The following is a 24,549-nucleotide window of genomic DNA, read 5'->3' on the forward strand; positions in this document are numbered from 1 at the left end:
GTGTGTATTATAATTGTAACTATTTAACGTTAAAGGATATAATTCAAAAATGCAAATACAATGAAAAAAATAATTTATTATAAGAGCCTTGGTATCTAGTCTTATATGTATAGATAGATACATATAATATTTTATCTCTCAATTTGGCATGCAAAAATTTATTTTCCGGTTGTTGAGAGTGCATGACTAGAAAACGACATCAAATAACAAAATCAAATATTTTTAGCAAATCTCCTTTTTACATCAATATAAATTTTCATATAATCGTCTGAATATCACAGAATAATTTTCATTTTCATAAATTTCATTCATACTTAGTAAAACTAATTAAGACACCTATTTTGTGTCTAATACAATTGGAATGGAAGAAAAATAATGTATATTGTATTGATTTTTAAAAACTTAGTCTTATAGTGCACTTAACTAAGCAATAATAGTAAAATTACCATTTAGTAAAAACGAGCACCATAAAAATTGTAAAATAGGTATATATAAAATAATGAATAGTGTACCTAACACTAAAATATTTATAAAATGTGGTTAAAATGGTTCATATCTAAAATATATTTCTTTACAAAATACGCATTAACAGGGCTATAATGCCCTTTGAATGCTCGGAAAATTTACTCTGCATCCGTCATTACACAATTACCTACTTAGCTAGTAAAACATCATAATCTCGAAATACATTAAATTAGTTGCACCAAGAGGTTTGTCATCTTCTTTATTTTTTCAAAAATGCTTTTACATGTTGACACCTATATTGTCATCTTCATAAATGTAAATGCGAAAGGTCACGAAATCTCGAAATGACGTACAAAGATGAAATTTGGCAGGGAGGTAGTCTATAGTTAGTAGGTATCCGCGAAGAACGGATTTTGCGATAGGGCCGGTTTAAAGAGGTCTAAGGGCGGACAAAGTCGCGGGCATCCGCAAGATTTTGATAATCTAAGATTATCACAAATAAGATCTTAGATAGGTCAGACTGTGATATTTTTGTCGTATTTTTAAACCAAATTTTAGATAATTTATATACAAAAACAATTAGCGACTATGATTTAAGCACATGTCTTTATTATACATATAAATTGAAATCTCAAGTACTTAACGCGTTCATTACAAAACAAGATTTTACAATTAAATACCTATTACTGGTCAATAAATCAGCTACACAGTTTTGAGTATTATTTAAAACTAGCCGATGTCACGCAGTTTCACCCGCGTAGTTACCGTTTCCGTAGGTATACGAGGATAAAATATAGCCTATAGCACCCAGGGAAACTGTAGCTACTCACCAGTGAAAGAATGATTAAAATCGGTTCAGTAGTTTCGGAGCCTACTCAATGCGAACAATCATATCTTTTATCTTTAATAGATTAGGTTTAAAGTAAACGTATTATGGACTATCAGCATGCAATGATCAGACTTTCGTGATTTTATAAAAGCTGAAAGTTCGTCAGCTCAAACTTCTAATATATATGTTTTTACATAAATAGTTTATATGTTAATACATATATGTAGTTGACAACCATGGACTATGGTAACTTTGGGAGGTAGCAGGTAACAAAGATGTTAAATCGTTCAAGTAGGTATATAAAGCGTGTTCTTTTAATGTTTTCTTCAGGATGATTTGAGAAATCATGACCACTTAGCTTTAATGTAGGTAAACCCTTGCCTGACACATTTAAATTTTATATAGGTATATATTTATACCTATATAAAATTCAAGCTGATAACTTTACCTGCTACCACCAATTAACCACTGGTTAACCATCTTTACAACTAATTCATACCTATATCCCAAATAGCATGCAATTTTATATTTTTCTAATACAAATTTAAAATATTATTTTTATTATTATTATAAATTGAAAATGCATCCATTCTTTACATAAACAATAACAATAAATGATACTTATTTAAGAATTGTACTTCAAAAACCTTCTCTGTCAATCTATATATACAAACATATCAACTTATGAATATTAATCAATTTTACAACAACATTAATATAAATGATTAATATTATATTTACTTCTCTAGTAAAAATACGTTATTGCTCAATTACTTTGTACTTCCGACCAGCTTCATTGTTATTAACCTTTGTTGTACATGGCGGCCATTTCTTTAACAATCTGCCTCTCACCGTCCTCCCACAGAACGTTAGCTAATTTTCCCAATGTACCGTCATCGTCGTTGCGGATCCAATCAAGTAGCAATTTGTAACGAGCCTTTAACGAAAATGAAAATATTATTAAATTGTATTTATTGAAAAAACCTTTAGAAGTATGTTTTACATTTCTACCAGCGGACGCCCACGACTTCATCTGCGTGGATGAAGTCGAGGGCGTCCGCCTTTCTACTTTCTACTCGTAATATTATTGTGATATGTATCTATACCTACATATAAAAATATAAAACCCAATCCAATGTGGTTCAATCCTTGCCCGCTGGTTTATTGTCTATTCCTAGTCAAAGGGATATGGGTATGTTGATGAATATTTAAAAGATATACCAAATATTCCTTTAACTCCAGAAATAATTTTGACAAAAATAAGCATAAAGAAAACCACATATTTAGGGATACTTTAGTTTAGTAGTCTTAGTAAAAAAGTTAATTTACATAATTACCTCTGCTACTCCATGTTTGGCCATGTCAATTTCAACAGTTTCAATTTCTCCTTGCTTATAACCCAGTCTTCTGAAGAAACTGTACCAGTTCTTGCCCAAGTGTTTTGATATATATTCAATATAATCATGTTCAGGCTGAAAAAAGAGAAATCAAAGAATTTTGAATTTTGTAAGTTTAATTATTTGCAACCTTTTCAAACCTGACAATAGGGATGATGACAGTTTTTTAAATTGTATGTAAATTAAGAGTATACTAATAGCAAAGCAATTTTGTAAAAGTAACAGGGTATCTTCGATCATTACTTTCGGAGCTACAGGAATTTAAAGGGTCAGATTTGCGGCGCTGCCACGGATCCCTGAAAAAACGCTCCATACAAAATGGCACGATTTAGTGACGTCGTTGGCTCGCTGATCGTTAGGTTTGTATGGGCGTTCAAACAAAATTACTAATATCTTTGTTATTTGTGCGTTTATGTTCATTGTTCATTTATTGAAAAATGTCACATTTAATGTAAGGAAGCTAAAACTGTATGAATTTTCATCTAATTACGATAAAAAAAATTTAATAGATTTTGAAATTTTATAATCTTATTTATTTTGCAAATATCCAAACAATCTTTGCTTTTTATGTATAAATTAGTTAAAATTAACCTTATTTACCCGAATGTATCATAAAAATCAATATATTCAAACCTAGTCATCATCCCCATTTGTTATGTATTTTTTAACTATTTTATAGCAACAGTGAATAGACATCTTCTAGGCAAGCATATAACAACTTATTATAGAGAATTCAAAAAATTCTTTATTTGTGCTGTACAATTTATTTGTTGGTAACATCAAGAAAGGCTGTAGTATAGATCTTGTCATTGCATTCCATCAGGCAGGTTTGTATATTGCACAGCACAAATACAGAATCTTTTGAATTAATAAGAAAAATTTGTTATACTCCAAAATCTTGAGAAACCTCAAGGCAGTGAATAATTTTGTTGAAATAATGACTTTAGTGTAAAAATGTAATGTATGTAATCTTACGTCTTACAGTTATTTAATCTCCCTTTCAACTACTACTACTTTAAAAAAAACAGATCCAAATCAATCCATTGACGGCCGCGTGGCGCAGTGGGTAGTGACCCTGCTTTCTGCATCCACGGTTGTGGGTTCGATTCCCACAACTGGAAAATATTTGTGTGATGGGCAATGAGTGTTTTCCAGTGTCTGTGTGTATTTATACATTATATAAGTATTTATATGTATTTATACATTATATAAGTATTTATATGTAGTATATAATTGTATATTAATATTATAATTATAATATCAACTATCTTAGCACCCACACAAGCTACTCTGTATGCTTACTTTGGGGCTAGATAGTGATGTGTATTGTTTAAGTATATTTATTTATATTTATTATATTATTATTTGTTTATGAGGTACAATGCCACAGTTCTACACTGATCTGATACAATCTGTAAACTAAGAAAGTCAGGTTTAAAAATTTAATAAAGAAGGATACCTTATTTGTAGCTTCTAACAGGCGGATAATTAAGTTAGTTTTCTCAACAGGTTCTTCATCTTCAAAATTTGCAGATGCGTTTGGCTGCCCACGATGGCCATAAACAGGGCCCATGTAGTACACAAGTTCGTTCCCACATCGGACGTTGTTGGAGTTCACTATGTTAATGACATTGCCAGTTGCTGATAACAATGTCATAAAATGAGTCAAAATTTATTTGGTGAATAAATTCCATATCTCAACACACACATCCTCTAATAATCTGTTATGCCATGATAAATACAGTTTAGAGTTTTTAATCTAAATATTCTATCAAATTTGTTTTAACTTATTAATTTTCAATAAGTGTGGAGAACCGAACCATAATATTTTGATACAATTTGTAACATCAGAGCATTACAGTGAAGAATATGTATATGAATTTAAAATGTTACATTAAAGACAAAATATCAGAAGTAAAGGCGGCTATCATCACTCATCATGAGTCTAAAATTCTATAGAGCCCCAGGTTATGACCTCATCATGGCAAAAACTCTAAGAGAACTACCAATCAAGGGATTAATTTTCATAACACAGCTTTACAACTCTCTCCTCTATACAAACTTTGTTCCACCACAACGGCAATATTATAACATAATGCTCAAAAGCTAATCTAAAATATTATATTACAGAAGAATGGTCCCAGTGAGGACCTTATAGGACTGTTTTAGCCTAATAGATATTGTGGTTTTAACCTCCAAGTTGACTGGTTACCACCATTTGTATGTACAATTTGCACATACATAATGAGTCATGAACAGACATAATTTTTAATACTACATGTTGTTACATGCTTACATGATGAAAATTGTTAAATACTGACACAGGTTTTCTCTTCTCAGCAACAATAGATATAGGTAATAAGAAGAGTGCAGTTAATCTAATCTACACTTCTGAGAATATCTAACAATATGTAACAGCAAATTGTATATTATATTATATATATTATATTATATAATGTAACAATTTACAGATACTGTGTAGATTTATTCCCACACTTTGTCAAAGGGTGCTACCCCACACACACACACACACACAAATAAACATTGCTAAGTATTGCTATACAAGTGTGTGGGGTGTTAGGAAGTCTCTGATTATAGGAAGCCACAAAATGTATTTAGTGTTACCTTGAGTGTTGACGGTGCTACTTGCGTTACTGCTCCGTCTATCATCGTCCTCTGGCATATCGGGAGTATCTCTATTTGGTGTGGAGAAAGATTTCTTATACTTCGGCTTCTTCTTGCCTTTCTTAGGATCATCTTGTTCGACAAATATTTCTTCCTGGTCGTCCCCGAAATCCACATTGTCATTCTGTGCTTCTGTTTGTGAGTTATCTTGCGGGGATGAATCATTTTGCCGCGGTGGCCTCGGTACAGCATCCGATTTGAGGTTTTTGAATAAATCTAAAAACTTGGCACTTAGCTTGCTAGCCATTTTCGAGATCTAGTAATAAATTGTGTGAAAATAATTGAAAACAAATAAGGATTAAGCGGAAACAAAGTAAAAAAACCCCAGTGACGTAAACCACAAAACAAAAACAAGAAATCAATCACAGACAAACAAACAATACTATCAGCTGCAAAATGTCATGTCTCATTTGACAGTAATTGTCATTTCACATCAATCAACACAAACGTCAAATGATTATAGCTTCATTTGTCGTCTGTGCCCTTAATTTTATAAAAGTACCGATGATTCGATTTTTTGGCGGGAATCGAGAAGCGTGCTTTTAAAATTGAAAATTTTAATTTAAAATTTTTTCAGTAATATACGTGTGAAATAAAGTGTACAAATGTAAATTAAATCAGGCAAAATGCCGTCAGACAGTGATGGTGATGCCCACGAAAGGCTAGACAGAAAAAAACGTAAAGTGCATAAGTCTGGTGAGGACGAGAGTTTAAAATATAAACCCTATATAAAGGCAGGTTATAGCAGAGCCTACACGGATAATAGCACTAACGCGGAATTCCCAGTGTTTGTGGAAAGCAGTGAGGCGGAAATTAAATTGGGGAACAAAAACCCATTAGTTGTGTCCAAATACTTTAAACAAGTAAAAGGTATCTATGAGAGCAGGCGCATTAATGCTAACAAAATAATGTTAGTATTCAAACAAGCAACAGCAGCCAATGATTTTCTCAAACATGAATGCCTAACGGTTTACAATCTTCGTGCCTTCATCCCGGCATCTTCTGTGGAGAGGGTGGGGGTTGTCAGGTTTATACCTAAAGAGTCCAGTAACCATGAACTATTTAATAAACTTTCTTCAGAGTGTGAGATTATTGGTGTAAGACGATTCATGAAAAAGGTTGTAGACGATGTTGTTCCTTTGTCAACTATTAGTGTAATTTTTGCAGGAACAACTTTACCACAATATATATATTTAGACAATTGGCGTTATAAGGTCTATACATATATTCCTCCACTAATGCAATGTTTTAAATGTATGAGATTTAATCACTATGGGAAAATATGCAAAAATATACAGGTCTGTTCACGCTGTGCTGGTGAACACCACTACAAAGCATGCACGGCTGATACATTGAAGTGCAGTAATTGTGGTGGAGCTCACTTAGCCATATCCAAAACTTGCCCGATAAAGGCAGCGAGATTAGAAAAAAATAAACAATGTTATGCTAAGGTAATTGAAATTAATAGTGTTAATTTTCCTACTCTCCCGAAGCCTCAACAAATACAGCAAAAATTCCACCAATCTAAACTAGACACACAAGAAAATTTAGATATTTCTTATTCAGATATCATTAATAATAAAAAAATATTATCCGCAATAATTAATACATTAGTTACTATAGGAAACTCAAATGACATAAAAAGCACAAGTAAAATTAAAGAAGCATTTTTGAAACATTTGAATAAAGTTTAATGGCTTCAAAGCTCATTATTGCTCAACATAACATTCAGAGTATTAATAATAAAAAACCCTTAGTAAAAACATTTTTAACACAGGAAAATATTGATATTTTATTATTAAATGAAACTTGGCTTAAAAACTCTAGTAATCTTGTAAAAATCCCAGGCTATAACTTTGTTGGAAAAAATGCAAAGAATGAACATGGTGGTGTAGGTATTTTATTAAGAAATACATTTAAATATAAACTTTTGAAAACAAAATTTTATGAAGATGTTCAATCCATAGCAATTTCTTTAGGAACCAATGTTGGTGACTTATCAATACTTTGTGTTTATTGTCCACCTAAAAATAAAAATAAATGTAAAATCAATAGACTTAAAAGTATCATCAGTGATATGCCAAAGCCCTGTTTAGTAGCAGGAGACTTTAATGCACATCATATTTCTTTTGGTTGCCATAGTACAAATTCAAGGGGTAGAAGCCTATTTGATATTTTTGATGAACAGGATCTGTGCATATTAAATTCTGGTAGGTCTACTACACTTCAGAGACCATATGCAAATAGTTCTGCTATTGACATAACTGGAGTGAGCCCAGTGCTCGCTCCGTTATGTGAATGGACAGTAGGTGTAGACACTTTGGGTAGTTACCACTATCCCACATTCACAAAAATTAACTTAATTCCATCTAAATATTCTGTCAATGATAAAGTAGAGAAATTTTTATATAATAAAGCAGATTGGGATAAATATTTTAAGAAATCCAAGGAGTATTTTGAGTATATGACATTTAATGAACTAGATCCTTTACAGTCATATAACAAATTTTGTGAAATTTTGAACATTTTAAAAAAAGAATGTATTCCGCTTGTTAAATTTGAGGGTCCAAGAACTATTAAAGCTCCCGCTCCTTGGTGGGATGAAAATTGTGCTGTAGCAGTTAAAAATTCCAAAGAGGCTTTACAATTATATAGGCAAGTAGGGTTAATGGTAAATTATATAAATTATAAAAAAATAGATGCACTTAAAAAAATAATCATTAAAAAAGCAAAGAAAGATAGTTGGAATAAACTTTGTTCATCATTTAATAGATACACTCCTATAACTTATATATGGAATTATATGAAAAGATTTAAACGAATAAATAACCAACCGAAACTTAAAAATGATGTATGGATTCCAAATTTCATCTCAAAACTTAAACAGAATAATAATAACACAAACTTAATCAACTCTGTTTTTGAATACAACAATGACAATGAAAATTCCATGTGGCTACTAAATCCATTCACCTATGCAGAATTCAATATAGCACTTCAATCAAGAAAGGAATCTGCACCAGGATTAGACGACATTCCTTATATAATGTTTAAAAAGTTACATAAAGCAGGTCAAATAGCTTTACTTAATATTTTTAACAAGTTATGGCTTTCTCAATGTATTCCAGAGAGTTGGAAGATTCAATGTATAATACCAATTTTGAAACAAGATAAACCTGAAGACGATTGCAATTCTTACAGACCTATATCGCTGACTTCTTGCATAGGAAAATTGTTTGAAGTAATGCTTAAACTAAGATTGGACTACTTTGTAGAAACTAATAATTTATTACCAGGTTTTCAATATGGTTTCCGTAGAGGTAAAAGCGCATCAGAGAGTATAACTTCATTTATATATGATATGAAGAATTGTCAATTGTCTAAATCCACAGCAGTATGTATATTTTTGGATATAGAGGGGGCTTATGATAATGTGGACTTAAACCAGCTCATCAATTGTCTTCATGAAATCGGTATCCCTGGAAAAATGTTAAAATGGCTTTCAAATTTTTTTAATAATAGACACTTTTATGTTAAGTACAATAATATACTCCATGGGATAAACCAAACTAGTAAAGGTCTTATGCAAGATTCAGCATTGTCACCAATTTTGTATAATTTATACACCTCACAAATTGAAAATTTTTTATTAGGAGATGTTAAAATTTTACAATTTGCGGATGACTTGTTAATGTATAGTGTAAATAGAAATATAGAAATAGCTAAAAATACTATTAATTCTGCACTGTTCCAGTTGCAGTCTTATTATAAAAATTTGTTAAAATTAAATATCAATACTTCCAAAAGTTCATGTATGATTTTTGGCAGCCCAGTGGGGAATAACATCAAATATAATGGTACAGATATTCCATTTGTAAATCAAAAGAAATTTTTGGGTGTAATTATCGATAATAAATTAAAATTTGACAGACATATTAATTATATTAGCAAAAATGCGTTAAAAGGCATTAATTTATTGAGATGTTTGACTGGAACGTTTTGGGGCTCTGATCCTAAAGTCCTATCTCTATTATATAAAAGCATGGTCAGAAGTCACTTTGATTATAGTTTCCTTGCATATATGCAAGTCAATTCCACATTATTAAAAAAACTTGATGTTATTCAAAACATTGGCTTGCGCATAATAAGTGGGGCTATGCGCTCCACACCTGTTAATTCAATGGAAGTAGAGACTTGTATTTCTCCTTTAATTGTAAGACGCATATATTTAGCTGAAAGATTTTGTTTGAAAGCTCTATCGTCGAGCTCCTCAATAGTGAACAAACTTTTGCTTCCAAATAGTTTACTAACTGTAACTAAATCTACAACTGAATCTTTACAAGCGACTGCAAATTCACTTTTGGCAGGTAAACAACCTACCATATCTATTATTATGACATATATGCATAATATTGCCACTAACATAAATGTTAGTAACGCCTGGCCCATGTACTCTTGCTCCTTTGAGAGCTTGATTATGAAAAATAAAATTCATTTGTTGAATATTACGTCAAACATAGACTTCCGGATGTTTATTGATAAAAATTGTAAATATTATTATAAGTTATATACAGATGGATCTAAAAATCAGCACTTTGTAAGTGCTGCTTTCTATGATCCACAAAACAAATTTAGTAAAGCGTTTAAGTTAAATTCTCGATGTAGTATTTTTACTGCGGAATCTTTTGCAATTTTAAAAGCAATTTCTTATATAAAAGAGGAAATTTTACATAGTGTAAATAATTGTATTATAGTAACAGATTCCAAAAGTGTTCTTTTAGCTATTAACAATTTCAATTTTAGTTATAAGTCTTCATACATTATTTTTCAAATTAAAAATATAGACATAAGAAAAACTGGAATGAACGTAGAATTTGTCTGGGTACCCTCCCACAGAGGTATAGCGGGCAATGAACTGGTTGATTCTGTAGCAAGACAAGGATTGTTTAATGAAGATTGTTCAGACAATATCAAAACTCCATTTACAGACTTTTATCATGAAGTGAAGAAGAGACAGAAGTTGCTTTGGCATGAACTTTGGAAGGAAACTAGTAAAAGTAAAGGATGTTGGTACGCAGACATACAAAATGAAATACCGGTGCAGCCATGGTATAACAAAATGAGTTGGGATTCAAGAAAATTCATATCAATAATAAACCGACTAAGGTTTGGTCACTGTTTAGTGCCAAGCCATTTATTCAAATTAAAAATTTATAAAGATAACAAATGCATGTACTGTAAAAAAGATGACGCAGATATCAATCACATAATTTTCAAGTGTTCAGCTTTTGGTATACAAAGAATAATATTAGCAAGTTCGATAGAGTTAGTAAAGGAAGAAAACTAAATTAAGTGTGATCCCCGCCACATTAAGGAATTGTTGAGGAACCATTTATTTTATAAGCCTGTTTTAGATTTCATTAGTAACACAATAGAAAAATTGTAAAATACAGTAGTAAATTTATATTTAGACGACGACGACGATAATTTTAAGTGCTTTGTATTATTTTTAAGAAAAATTGTAATATTTTAAGCAGGGCCTATAAGGACTTGTATCCAAGGCCGTAAAATAAATTATAAAAAAAAAAAAAAAAAAAAGTACCGATCGCAGCTCCTTCTACGCTATTAATATATTTTTTTAATATATAGTTTCGATTTCAAGGTCAACTATCACCTTGAAATCGAAACTATATATTAATACTATCGATATTATGTATAAATACTTTTACGAGTTCGCTAGGTATCGATAATGTCGACAGTATCGATATTATACTAGTGGAATATTCAGGGGCGTAACTACCGCCGTATCTGCCGTATCAATGATATAGGGCCCCGTACTACACCCGGGCCCCTTACGTGTGAAAGTAAAAATTTGTAATGTACTTACAATTAGTCATCAACCTATATTCGGCTCACTGCTGAGCTCGAGTCTCCTCTCAGAATGAGAGGGGTTAGGCCAATAGTCCACCACGCTGGCCCAATGCAGATTGGCAGACTTCACACACGCAGAAAATTAAGATAATTCTCTGGTATGTAGGTTTTCCTCACGATGTTTTCTTTCACCGATTGAGACACGTGATATTTAATTTCTTAAAATGCACACAACTGAAAAATTGGAGGTGCATGCCCCGGACCGGATTCGAACCCACACCCTACGGAATCGGAGGCAGATTTCATTTCCACTGGGCTATCACGGCTCTCTATATATACCTACGTAGGTAGTACCAAAGCCGGTTGGCTCCACTCTGATATAGGGGTCAACTTCAAACTTTATCCTACCTTATTTGTAAGTACCTAGGTACTTACCTAGTCTACGCAACTAACAACAAGGAAGTGGCTTTAGGATTAGGAGGTAACATGTAACACAGGTCCAAACCTTAAACCTATCAGATACAGTCATTGGTACTTATATATCTTGTTTTATTTTCATTTTCTAAGTACTCCTACTTCTACCTCCCAAAGCTACTATTACCAAAAAAGTCCATAATTGCCTAACGTCTTATTACATAACTATGACAATAGCGTAGGATTTCAGCTTTCAAACTGTTTTAAATCGTTCTTTATTCGAAGTCGTATGTACAGGTACTTACTGTGTTTGTTAGTAACGATTAAAAATATGATCTTACAGAATTTATTTAGCCTTTATTGTAGTAGTATTATTTATAGTAGTAGGTATGTACCAGTAGGTTTCTGTATTACATTTTTCATTGTCTGTGTAAAGTCCGGGATTGATTACTATCAAGTTATTTTTTCGTGAGTAACATAATCTCGATGATACGATCAACTTTTATAGTTACAAAAATTCTTGGTTCTGGTAGCTGAGTTACCAAGACATAAAAATTTCTGAGCGTCGGAACGAGAGAATGTATCACGCAATTTGCAGGACATTGTGGCTGTTAAGTTGTATAACTATTAATAATTAAGCAACAGTAAAAAAACAGCTGGTTAGTATCAACTTTTAATAATTATTGATACAAGTTGGGAGGAGGGTAGTTTACCAAAAGTTGCTACTAATAAAAAAGTTTATCGTTTTATCGAGATTAAGCTACTCACGAAAAATTACTTGTTAATAATCAGTTGTAGAAAATGTTCTACAGATCCCTGAGAATGTTTGGCGTCTGTTTATGATTTATACCAGTGACTAGCTTCTGCAGTGTACAAGTAAGCACTGGGTCTTATAATCTTAAATCCTGTAGATTGTTGGTTATTATGACAATTCTGTCATACATGATTTTTGCAAAACTTCAACCGTTTACGCACGCAGCGCATGCAGCGTAAGCTCTCAATATGAAAAATCCGATTTTTAAACATTCTTCATTGTTACTCCGCTCTTATTGGTCTTAGTGGGATAATATAAAACCTACTTATAGCCTTCGTCGATAAATGGGCCATCTATCACTGAAATATTTTTTTAAATCGGATCAGTAGTTCCTGAGATTAGCGCGTTCAAGCAAACAAACAAACTCTCTAGCTTTATAATACCTATTAACTATAGATAAGATAATAGTACCCATAGATGATACATTATATATTGAGATAGATACGCAACTCTCATTTCAGTTTAAAAAAGTTATGTACCGTGATCACTAGATGGCGCAATCTAATTAGATTTATACCTATAGATGGCGTTCCCTCTACGAGTACAATCTATATTTTTAGTTGATTTCCTTAATTCTTATATATTATTAATGAAAAAAAATTAATGTAAACATTTAATATTTCACTATATAATACTAATGTACCTAAATATTTAAAATAGCCAAATTTTATAAATATATAGTAATAAGGAGAACAAACTACAATAATCCTTCAAATATTAAAGGATTTTTAATCAAAGAAAAAAAAGAAGATTCTTATTATTCAACGATTTATTTTTTCTTTTGTGATTATGAAAATATCTTAATGCACTTCAGCAGCCTGATAACATTAGTGCACCAACTATGAATATTGACTTTTATGATTATAAATAACCACTGATAACATCTACACACTGATCACCTTTAAGAACACGTAAAATTGTTGGCGACATTTTCGCCACGCCGTTTCGTGACACACCGGGCCGCCTTCTAAGCATAATTCCGATGGTGGTCGAGCATGTTCCATGGTTAATTATTAACTATGCACACGAAATCCACAAGTAATACCCATTTTAATCACTTATTTGTACCGATTACATCTTATTTTAATATTTTTCGTTCACCACTGTCACCAAGTTTTAAACAACATGTCACTATAGCAACAACAGAAAAAATTCAAAGACAGCTAAACTGTCATATTTGAAACTATGTTTTTTAAAATTTTCATAGTTTGAACAGGAGTGATTTTAATCAAATAATGTGCTTCATGCGTGCCATCTATATTGTGCCTGAGAAAACTTCGCTTAAGTTTTTGTACCGTGAGCGCTGGAGGGCAGCACTTCATAAAAAATATTTTACGTAAGCGAACTGTGCGGAAGTTTCACTCCCATGATAGTACCTACCTATAAATTCTAATTACAAAAACTTATGAAAACAGGACCAATGTCAATATAAAGATGTCTTTTTTGACAACTGAATAGAAAAGTACGTTTTATGTATATTTTACTGTTTATAAATAAATGGATTGATATTGATGATTATTAAATTAAATAAGAATGCACAGAACTGAAAATGGATCGAAGTTCTATATGCCATCTCTGTACGATATTTTAAAGTTAACTAAGACGGAAACTATCTATGCAAAATCAAATCCCGGTAGTCCTAGAAAAGAAACTCTTCCATGTTCTGACGGCCCGTCCCCTCCACCTGGAGGGGGCGACGCGCCGCCCGTACCAAAGTGTGCGTGCAGAGTCACAGATGAAACGAAGTCTGCAAGCAATAGAGGGAAAACTGGGGCAGGGGTTACGGGGTCTCGTACAGGTCGCATTTGCGAGAGGCGTAAGGAACCCGCTCTGCCGGCAGGAGCAACTAACCCAGGGTTGCTTCGGCACATCCATAATGCCGCCAGATACAGACTACCGCAGTGTTTTGAAGGCGCGTGTGTGTCCCTGAAACAGAGTGCTCAGAACAACTGGGTGCTCGGACACTCTATGTCGTTTAGTTCTGTGACTCCGGGCGGTTACAAAGTCCTATTATCATACGTAGATAAAAGCAAGCCTATAGGCTTACCGTACTTCGTAATGGAAGCGGCGCCGGGCGGACAAATGAGTTGCGAGATACGGGTGGGTCCCTCCCAGGGTACCAGGGCCACAGTCGTCGCGCAGATGGCCGATGGCCAATTATACAGTTTTGAAAGCATCTTGGACGCCTACTTCAACAATTTTACAATGTCTATTATTGGTGTGAACCGTGAATTTATTGCTCTACATTACTTACAGGTAAGGGTGAAAATAATTTTAAAAATATCTTGTGGGTAGGTACTAAAGAATTCTCAAATTAGTTAGACTTACATATTGACCTTTCAAGTTTAGACTAGATAGGTCGAATTCATTAGTTAAATAAAACTTGGAAAAACCATAAATCCATTTTTTGATAAAAAAAAAAGCATCCATTATAGTATGCAGATTTATTAAGGAAGAATATATGTACGTACCTACGTATAATTGAGATCACTGACGTGTCAATAACCCGGCAATCCACAACTCCAAATTCCAATGCATGTTGGTGAAAGGCGGATTTAGGGTCATATATTATATAAAATTATGTCTACTATAGCCTAACGTGGTCTCTGAAGGGCAGTAAAACAAACAACTTCCCAACTCTAGGCTGTGAATTTGTTACTAAAAATTTCTTAGAAAAAAGGTAAATCTTGGTATTGCTTAGCCCGACCTAGGACTCGAACGCATTACCTCTTTATCTAAAGGATAGTCTAACCACTGGATCCACGACGCAGTTACTAATATAAGGCAAAGCAGAGTTTATTACAATTATCACACTTAAGATCGATCTCCATTATTGCGTTGCGCTCTTTTGCGCAGCGTCGGGGCTGCGTCGGGGCTGCGTCGCTTTTTGTATATTTAACATGGCATGTCATCGAAATGTCATGACATACAATGGTGCTGATCCGTTGCGACAACAGAACGAAACGCACTAATGAGGCTCCTCATAAGTTTATTTCGGTGTGTAGGCTGTAACAGATCAGATATCGCTCGGTGCGGAGGTGGTGGCGCGCGGCCAGGCGTCGGAGTTGAGCTCATTGTCGGCCGCCGCGCGCTGGTCCGGCGACAAGCACTCCGTGAGCGCCACTCTCGGTAACAGAGGGCTCGACGTGTGCTACGCGCGAGACATCAAGCCCTACCTCACCGTCTCCTCAATGCTAGAAGTATGTAATGCTTTTCACGTGGACACCATTATTTAACTACTTTATTCTAAATGCCGGTTAAGTACGGGTACGCGAGAGATTACAGTGTCTTACGAATACTTTACTATTGTCGGGTGCAGAAACATTACGCAGACATGCATTTGACGGCCTCCGTGGCGCAGTGGTATGCGCGGTGAATTTACAAGACGGAGGTTCGATCCCCGGCTGGGCAGATTGAGATTTTCTTAATTTGTCCAGGTCTGGCTGGTGGGAGGCTTCGGCCGTGGCTAGTTACCACCCTACCGGCAGAGACGTACCGATAAGCGATTTAGCGTTCCGGTACGATGCCGTGTAGAAACCGAAAGGGGTGTGGATTTTCATCCTCCTCCTAACAAGTTAGCCCGCTTTCATCTTAGACTGCTTCATCACTTACCATCAGGTGAGATTTTAGTCAAGGGCTAACTTGTACCTAAAGAAATAATGCATTTCTGTTTAAGGCACACTATAGATGCTATCGAATATAAGACGCAATGTACTACTATTACTACTAATTCCAGAAGACGATTTGCCTTTAGTGGTACTTATACCTGGGGAAATCCTTAAGGATCCTTCTCGCCACAGCGAGGCAAGAAGGTAGTGGCGCACTTCAATCGCCTTAAACGTCACGGTCATTCGACTTGTTGTTTGATGGCTGGGCCACGGGAGATACTGTAGTATCTATAATCTTAGTTAAAAGCAATAATGCCATTGTGTGTGTAATGTAGGTAAAGGAACATCAACAAAGCGGAAACGCGTGATAAAGAGGGAGACGTATGATATCGAAACCCGTTTATTATAAAACCTTCGTCTAGCTTACCAGATGGTAAATTAATCTATATATATAAAAATTAATTGCTGTTCGTTAGTCTCGCTTAAACTCGAGAACGGCTGAACGGATTTATCTCATCTTGGTCTTGAAATGTTTGTGGAGGTATAGGGAAGGTTTAAAAGGTGGGAAAAATTAGAATAATAACTGGGAAAACCATAAAATCAACCCTTTTCTATTTCCCATATAAACGTTTGAGTTTTAAGTAGGGGTAGGAGTAGGGTAGGGGTAGATTAGAGGTAAGGTAGGGGTAAGGGTAGGGGAAGGGTAGGGGTAGGGGTAGAGTAATATAGAGTAGGGATAGGGAAGAAGTGCACATAAGTCAAAGTGAAGCTTGACCGGGTCCGCTAGTACTTAATAATTTTTGCTCTGTAAATCGCTTGTTTGTACGTACACCTGACTGCTACATCAAATCTAAAAAGAAAGTCTTCCATAAGTAGAAAGATCTTACAAGGATTAAGAATAAAGTCTTTATTAACATTTCTATGTAGAGGTATGTAGGTACAGGACAGTGATAGATGAGTAACTAAATACTTGTCTTGTAGGTGGGGTTCACAATCCGGCGAGCTGTAGCGACGTTGGCCTACGAGTGGCACACGCCAGCGTGGACAGTACGCGGGTCCGTGGACTCTGACGGACTGGTGGGCGCCACGCTGCAGAGGGCGCTGGGCGGGAACAACGCGCAGCTAGCGTGCGCTGTATCCGCACTACTTAATCATCCTAATGATAAATTTCGTCTCGGATTCGGTGTCACTGGCTCTATTGTATGATTTTATTAGAACTGCATGTCTATATAAGCTATTTTTGTTTATGGTCCAATGTATGTAATGTAGACCTATCTATGTAGCGTGCAAAAGGTTTTTTATAAAGCACTAAAACTGCTTTTGCACAGAAGGCGTCGCTCATCGCTGCAACCACGACCACTCTGCCAAGAGTGTACGATTAAGAAGAAGAAAACTGCTTTTATCCGTTGATACATGTCATATTGTAGTAATCATTGTAAATCGACATTCGGGGAGGTACTATCGCCAGGTTTATTCCTGCCACAGTATTGCTGTTTCAGTCTGAATAGTGGTATCGTATGAAGTTTCAGATATGGAACGTGTCATCAGGCGACCTGCAGACGACTGATAGCTAACTACCTAGGTAATAGTTATTCCTTGTAGCAATTGACATAATTGCAATCCTATATGTTATTTCAGTATGTTTGAAGTTTTTTATTATAGTTATCTCAGATCAGTTGGATATTATTTTGATACAGAGGTCTACTTAGTTATTTGATGTAGGTTTATTTATTTTAGATAATTTTCTGATTACTAATTTTGTTAATACATCAAACTATTCAGCTGTATTTTTAATTTTACTTATAGAAATATAGATTTTAAATACAAACATTTTTTATGATAATTTGCCTATGTAACTTGCACTTCGGAATATCTTTTGGTCTATCGGAATGACCATCAAGAAATGCCTGAAACGATAAGGTCTGCATCACATGTTGATTCACATTTTTGTGTATTAAAACTTGGTACCTGTCTGTTTGTTTGTTTAAAAAATAAGGAAGACAAGTGGTATAGGTACCTAAGTAGTAGGTAAGTCTATTTCACGAAGATGCAGGAGGCTTTGCATGTACCTAGTATCTACCTACTTAAGTAAGTAAGGTGGCAACACAAACGCGTTGTCAGCACAACAAAAACGCATTGTTAGACTATTTGGAGCAAATAGTAAATACATCACAAGTTCCGGGCTTTACTCGGAGATTCTCACTCTCACTGGTACAAATTTTCTGTCTGAGGTAAATGCGAATCGGTAATGTTTACATGTAAAATATTTGATCCCTTATAGTGATTGTTTAAATCCTTACCTACTTAATTAATAAATACTCGGACTCCGCAGAAGTAGGTACCTACTCCAACAAAAACTTGAAATAATAAGCTTGGAAAATTGTCAGAAAGTTACAAACGTAACGTATCGAAAGGAGTGTGATTTTCATCCTCCTCTTAACAAGTTAGCTTCCATCTTAGATTGCATCATCACTTACCATGAGATGAAATTGTAGTCAAGAGCTAACTTGTAAAGAATAAAAATAAATGTAAACTATGAGAACAAGAAAAGCGTATTATTATAAAATCAAATCAGCACGTATGCAAAAGCGCAATGCGATTTGCTACGAATTGCTCTACGAGAATACACTGTAGTGTTCTACATACATTTTCCCAATTCACAAAACGCTTCACACCCAAGATTTACATCAGTACACAACACAAAAGGACCGCATAAAAAATTCAATTCCAATATAACGATAATGTAGGCGTGTATTATTCGCCGTCGGCAACTTCAGTCTCGGACGAGCGGAACGCGGAAGAAACGCTAGGGCGGGCGCGTGCGCGAGACTTGGGCGGGGTTTGATTTCCGCCTTAGAAGTTCCACCAATTGAAATTGAACTGTAACCAAGTGTTTTTAGGGTCGCAATTGAAACGAGGTGGTGGTTTGTGTGGGGGTGGAGGTGTGCGAACCGCCTCCGCCGCAGTGTGTTCGGTAGAGCGTGGCGTGCGATGGCCGCGCGCGCGGTCGCGTGTCTGGAGCAGTAATGGTGATGGAGCGGCTGGCGGACTTCGTCAGCAAGTCGCTGGAGGGCGGCGACGCGCCCGCCCCGCCGCCGGAGCCCGGGGAGCCGGACGATGCGGACGAGGACGTGGACATCACCGCGCTGGAGGAGAAGGCGCCGCCGCCCAAGAGGCCGCGGAACTGGCTGGTGTCGCCGGTGCCGCCGCACAACTACAAGCGCGAGGATGACGACGATGACCATAAACACGGTAAGTTTAAGTACCACCATAGCCATACATACCTTTATAAGAAGGCAAAGGGCCTGTCACCAAGTAATACTGACATCCATTCTCTTTCTACGAACGCTAACGATTCGAAAACTAAAATGTATTAGGATGACGTTCGTTTTCTATAGGCCACGTGATGAACCTATGTACCGGATACGTCATTCCCATATATTTTTTGGTTTGCGAAGCGTTCGTAGAAAGAATTGATGTGTAACTTGGCTACAAGCCCATGATATATATATCCAGTTCTAAGTATGGAAAACAGTCAAGTTGAAGAATATCTGAATCTTATTTATTTATACTTTATACACCACAATAACTAAAACAAGAGTTAATAGAAACATAAGGTAAGCAGGATACAAAAGGCGGCCTTATCGCTAAGTAGTGATTTCTTGTAGGCTTAGAAAAACATTACATTTAAGATTTTCAACTGCAAAATTACATTGTTAGCAACATTAAAATGATTTGTGTATGTTACTTGAATGTCGAGTGCAAAAACACTGGGAAGTGTGAAACAAAATATTTATTTTTATGCAACGGTATTCCCTAGCAGTGGCTTGCACAAGGTTTTAACTAGAGTATGCACTATATGTACAAATAGTACTAAACGCGGAAAAATCCTTCTCCAACAAACGTTCCCAACGAGGCAGGTAGGCAGTACATTGTTGCATCCAAGAAGTGCACGTCACTGGTGGTATCGAACGTAGGACAGGACAGGGTCTTATTGAAATGACTCTTCATTCTCGTCTTATATAAAAGGTTTAAACGTTAACGTTTTTCCTAAATTTCGGCAGTGAATATCTATGTCATTTGACTTGAAAATTCACGCCTTTACGACTACATTGGTTATAAAGATTGCTAAATGTACTAACGGACGCCCCCTATTTTTAAATCGAAACAGTAGTTTCTGAGATTAGCGAGATTAAACAAACAAACAAACTCTTCAGCTTTTATTATAGGACTCTAAAGGTGATTGCAAATATAAGAAATATATAATAATGTAGAACAAAGGTTATGATTCACAACACTTGTCAGGACAACTTAATTAACAAATCAAACTGTAACCAAAATAAGACCCTAGAATGGCAGAGAATGACCTTGAGTGGAGTCACGTACTTGCGAACGATGTGTGTAGGGTTAAAGGCGCCTTTTACTGATATCAAACACTCCCCTTTTCCACTCAAGTCACTCTCCCCGCCTATTCCAAGTAACCCATAAAGAATTACACAACAATAGATGTGGACGGTTCGAACGCCACGAGCACACTGAAGCCAACACCCAACACGAGATTGTGCGACGTCATATCCGTCACAGACTACTATTTTCAACACTAAACGGCGATAACATTCGGCCATCCTGGTGGCGCATCCGTCCCTGGATCGCGTCCGTGTCTGGTGCAGTTGCGTTTACACTAACAACTTGAGCGTGTACAAACCACTATTGAAGGTCGTGTATGACTCATTTTTAATCGAATGAGTGTGTATGGGCCTTGTGTATCTAGGGTTATGTATAGTTCAAGTCACCGTTATATTTAAGGTCGTGTATGAAGTAGGGTTATATTAATCCGGTAATCAAAATTCACAAATTTCAAACAGTTATAAGTTGCAAATATTAACACAAAATCTAACATTTCGCGTCTTGTCATAATATTAAAACGCAAAGTTTCATCGAGAACACCGTGAAAACACAATTTCTAAACAATTTCCGTCAATACCGTCAATACTAAAGTTATACCGTCAATACTTAAAATTTGGAATCACGATTCACACACTATTAATATTCGAATTTAACAATATCGTAATGTAAGACTCATCGGTGTATACTACGACTATACTCACTTAATTTGATACCCTCTTTTTATGAAAAATGCTCTCTCATACTAGATTTAACAATTAAATTAAAAACGATTGGCCTGATTTAGGATAGTTTAAAACTTCGTCGTTATCTTTGTTTACTTTGTGGGCACAAGTTCTTTATCCCACTTCTGATATTATAGGACTCTAAAGGTGATTGCAAATATAAGAAATATATAATAATGTAGAACAAAGGTTATGATTCACAACACTTGTCAGGACAACTTAATTAACAAATCAAACTGTAACCAAAATAAGACCCTAGAATGGCAGAGAATGACCTTGAGTGGAGTCACGTACTTGCGAACGATGTGTGTAGGGTTAAAGGCGCCTTTTACTGATATCAAACACTCCCCTTTTCCACTCAAGTCACTCTCCCCGCCTATTCCAAGTAACCCATAAAGAATTACACAACAATAGATGTGGACGGTTCGAACGCCACGAGCACACTGAAGCCAACACCCAACACGAGATTGTGCGACGTCATATCCGTCACAGACTACTATTTTCAACACTAAACGGCGATAACATTTTATAATATTAGTATAGATAGGCCCCTTGTATTGTCTAAACAATAGTCAACCTGGATAGCACGTCATACTACAGTACCAAGCCACATCGCAATAATACTACACTCAGACAATAATTATACTATAGCCGTGAGCCCAATGGATACCGTGATAGCTTAATGGATCCTCTGCCTCCAAATCCGAAGGGTGTGGGTTCGAATCCGGTCCGGAACATGCACCTCCAACTTTTCAGTTTGTGCATTTTAAGAAATTAAATGTCACGTGTCTCAAACGGCCAAGGAAAATATCGTGAGGAAACCTGCATACCTGAGAATTTTCTTAATTCTTTACATGTTACGTACGTTTGTGACCCGATTAAAAAAAAATGTCCTGTAAAAATTGTATTTGAATTAAACTGTAGGTAGGTATCATCATTTTAAAAACTTCTACACTTACTAAGGTTTGTAAATTGGTATTTATATCTACTCTTTGTAGCTACAAAGTTGCTGGAAAAAATGTATGGGAGGTGATCAATTTAATAATTTTTTTTTTTTTTTTAAATCTGCCTATTTGCTTAAATTTGAACTTGCTTAAATAAACAAAATTTTTCTCTTATTATGTATTTATCTGTAATATGTCAAAATGCTTGTTTATTCAATGAATAGAGCATTTTACGAAAAAAAATCTTCATAATCATTATCAGGATATTTAGATAGTCTATTACCAAGGAAACAAGCCTTGTAGGAGAGTAGATTTTGACACACAACGCTGCTTCAATGCGAGCTGGTGGGCTTAGTATGATAATGTTTGACCACATAACGATCATTTTCAAGATGACCAGGAGCGACACATTAACTTGAGTCTCATAAAATATACAGAGATGCCTCATTAATTAAATAATCAAGCATTACTACTACAGATGTGTGAGTAAGCGTGGTTAAAAAAAATATATAATCAGTTTTTTTAATACAAAATCTATACAAATGACTGCATTACAAAATTTAGACAAGTAGGTAGTAAGTAATAAAACACATTTAAACGAAAGAAATTGGAATTTGCACTCTTTAAAGTTTTTTCTTGTGTTCAAAATTAAGCACCACCCATTCATTTTTACCAGCAACTTTGTAACTACAAAGAGTAGACACAAGTTTTATACCAATTTATAAACCTCAGTAAGTGTAAATTTTAAATGATGGTACACAGTTCTATACTTTTTTTACAGGACAGTTTTTTTTTAATCGGGTCATCTTAATAAAAGCTTATTCTACAAAAGAAATGAAATATTATATTTATAAAAATAGTATTACAGTATATTCGTAATTTAATCCGTAATGTTTAACGAGAATCAGATCCTTAAAATCTTAATTACAGCAGCTACAGAATTGAAAAAACAGATTAGATCTAGCAAAATTTTAAAACCATCCGAAAAAAAAATATAAATTGTCACCCTAGGGGTCTAAATCATTTTTACATAATTAGTTGGTGCACCTACTATTGCGTTTTATCTATTAATTACGGGACAGCCTGTATACCTAGGTCACACAGTCCAGTTAGGTGGGTCCAATTTCGAGAAAGAGACGAATCTCCGAATCCAGCTCCGCTGCAACACTGCCGTTCGGGAAACTTCGCGACAATTTTGCGTCCGAAATTCCTCAATGCCTGAAGAAGAATAAAGTCTTTGAACATTGCGTGTAGCCATTCAGTGATGCCTACGGATCCGAGACTTGGTTGCTAACTATGAGCCTTATTAAAAGGCTCAAAGGCACTCAGCGAGCGATCGAGCGAGCTATGCTTTGGGTTTCTTAGTGTGATCGAATCAGAAATGAGGAGATCGGCAGACAAACCAAAGTCACTGATATAGCTCAGCGAGTCGCGAAGCTGAAGTGGCAATGGGCAGGCCACATAGTCCGAAGAGCCGATGGACGTTGTGGCCCCAAGAAAGCGCATGGTCGATCTCTCACTAGGTGGACCGAGGACATCAAGTGGGTTGTAGGAAAGCTGGCTGCCCGAGACCGCAGTGCTTGGAAATCCATGCAAGAGGCCTATGTTCAGCAGTGGACGTCCATCGGCTGATAATGATGTGCTCTCCTAGATTTTGTATAGTTATGACCTCTTACATTTTAATCATCTTGGTCTCCTAGAATTAGTCTCGGCGTGGCCCTCCTAGATTTTGTCTCTTATAAGGAAGTCTGAATTTTTTTAGGCAATGCCATAGAATCCATAGATGTATTTAAATAAAAAAAAAATATTGTAGCATGTGGTAATAAACATTACCAAACCTGTAGGAATAAATAAAGCTACGTATTAATAACAGGTTCTTTGGTAATGTTAAATGCAATTACTTTATAGTGATATGGTTTGAGGTTTTTTAATGAGTAGATTACGAAATGAGAATAGAAAATGTATGTTACAAAATATTCCTACGACCTCTTGGTCTATTGTAATCAATTACCTTCATGACATTTTCTCTGGCAGCGGGTAATTTCTTAAAAGGCGATAACGAGTAGCTAAGGGCTGAGAGTATACTTTCAATCGAATAAATCACCGAGTGTTAAACGGGGGTATTTTGTACAACACTTGTCAATTAATCACCGTTCGCAAGTCTTAGTCTCCGAAGGAGTTAAAATGCCCCCGGGACGGGGAGTGGCCCGCAGCGCCGCCTACGTTTGGATAATCCCTCCATTTACATAATTGCCGTATAAAAAGGAGAGCTTCCCAATTTGCTAAATTGCTTCAAACGACACTCTAAAACGTATCACTCGTTTCGTTTGTGACCGGCTACGTATCGCGGTCTTGTCTTATCTACGAGTATGCTGCGTAACTTATCTATAATG

The 24,549-nt window shown here is 35.4% G+C and overlaps 3 protein-coding genes across 3 annotated transcripts in view; 2 read left to right on the forward strand and 1 right to left on the reverse strand.

Moving 5' to 3' along the window:
- Window positions 1–993: 993 nt before the first annotated feature.
- On the reverse strand, window positions 994–5,735 carry LOC112052094 (uncharacterized). Its single transcript, XM_024091026.2, has 4 exons — window positions 5,317–5,735; window positions 4,151–4,332; window positions 2,632–2,766; window positions 994–2,231 (listed from the first exon to the last, which is right to left on the reverse strand). The coding sequence occupies exons 1-4, from the start codon at window positions 5,621–5,623 to the stop codon at window positions 2,097–2,099; spliced, it is 759 nt and encodes a 252-aa protein (XP_023946794.2). The 5' UTR covers window positions 5,624–5,735; the 3' UTR covers window positions 994–2,096.
- Window positions 5,736–14,008: 8,273 nt separating this feature from the next.
- LOC112052086 (mitochondrial import receptor subunit TOM40 homolog 1-like) lies at window positions 14,009–17,907 on the forward strand. The gene is made up of 3 exons (XM_024091011.2): window positions 14,009–14,731; window positions 15,481–15,675; window positions 17,065–17,907. Exons 1-3 carry the CDS (start codon window positions 14,009–14,011, stop codon window positions 17,287–17,289), a joined length of 1,143 nt encoding a protein of 380 aa, XP_023946779.2. The 3' UTR covers window positions 17,290–17,907.
- Window positions 17,908–18,370: 463 nt separating this feature from the next.
- LOC112052085 (short stature homeobox protein 2-like) overlaps window positions 18,371–24,549 on the forward strand; it is a 22,185-nt gene continuing 16,006 nt past the window's right edge. Inside the window, exon 1 of the mRNA XM_024091010.2 lies at window positions 18,371–19,335. Coding sequence (XP_023946778.2) covers window positions 19,110–19,335 — 226 coding nt within the window. The 5' untranslated portion in view covers window positions 18,371–19,109. The remainder of the gene's footprint in view (window positions 19,336–24,549) is intronic.

This window comes from Bicyclus anynana, chromosome 1 (genome assembly GCF_947172395.1).
Source record: "Bicyclus anynana chromosome 1, ilBicAnyn1.1, whole genome shotgun sequence".
NCBI classification, from domain to species: domain Eukaryota; kingdom Metazoa; phylum Arthropoda; class Insecta; order Lepidoptera; family Nymphalidae; genus Bicyclus; species Bicyclus anynana.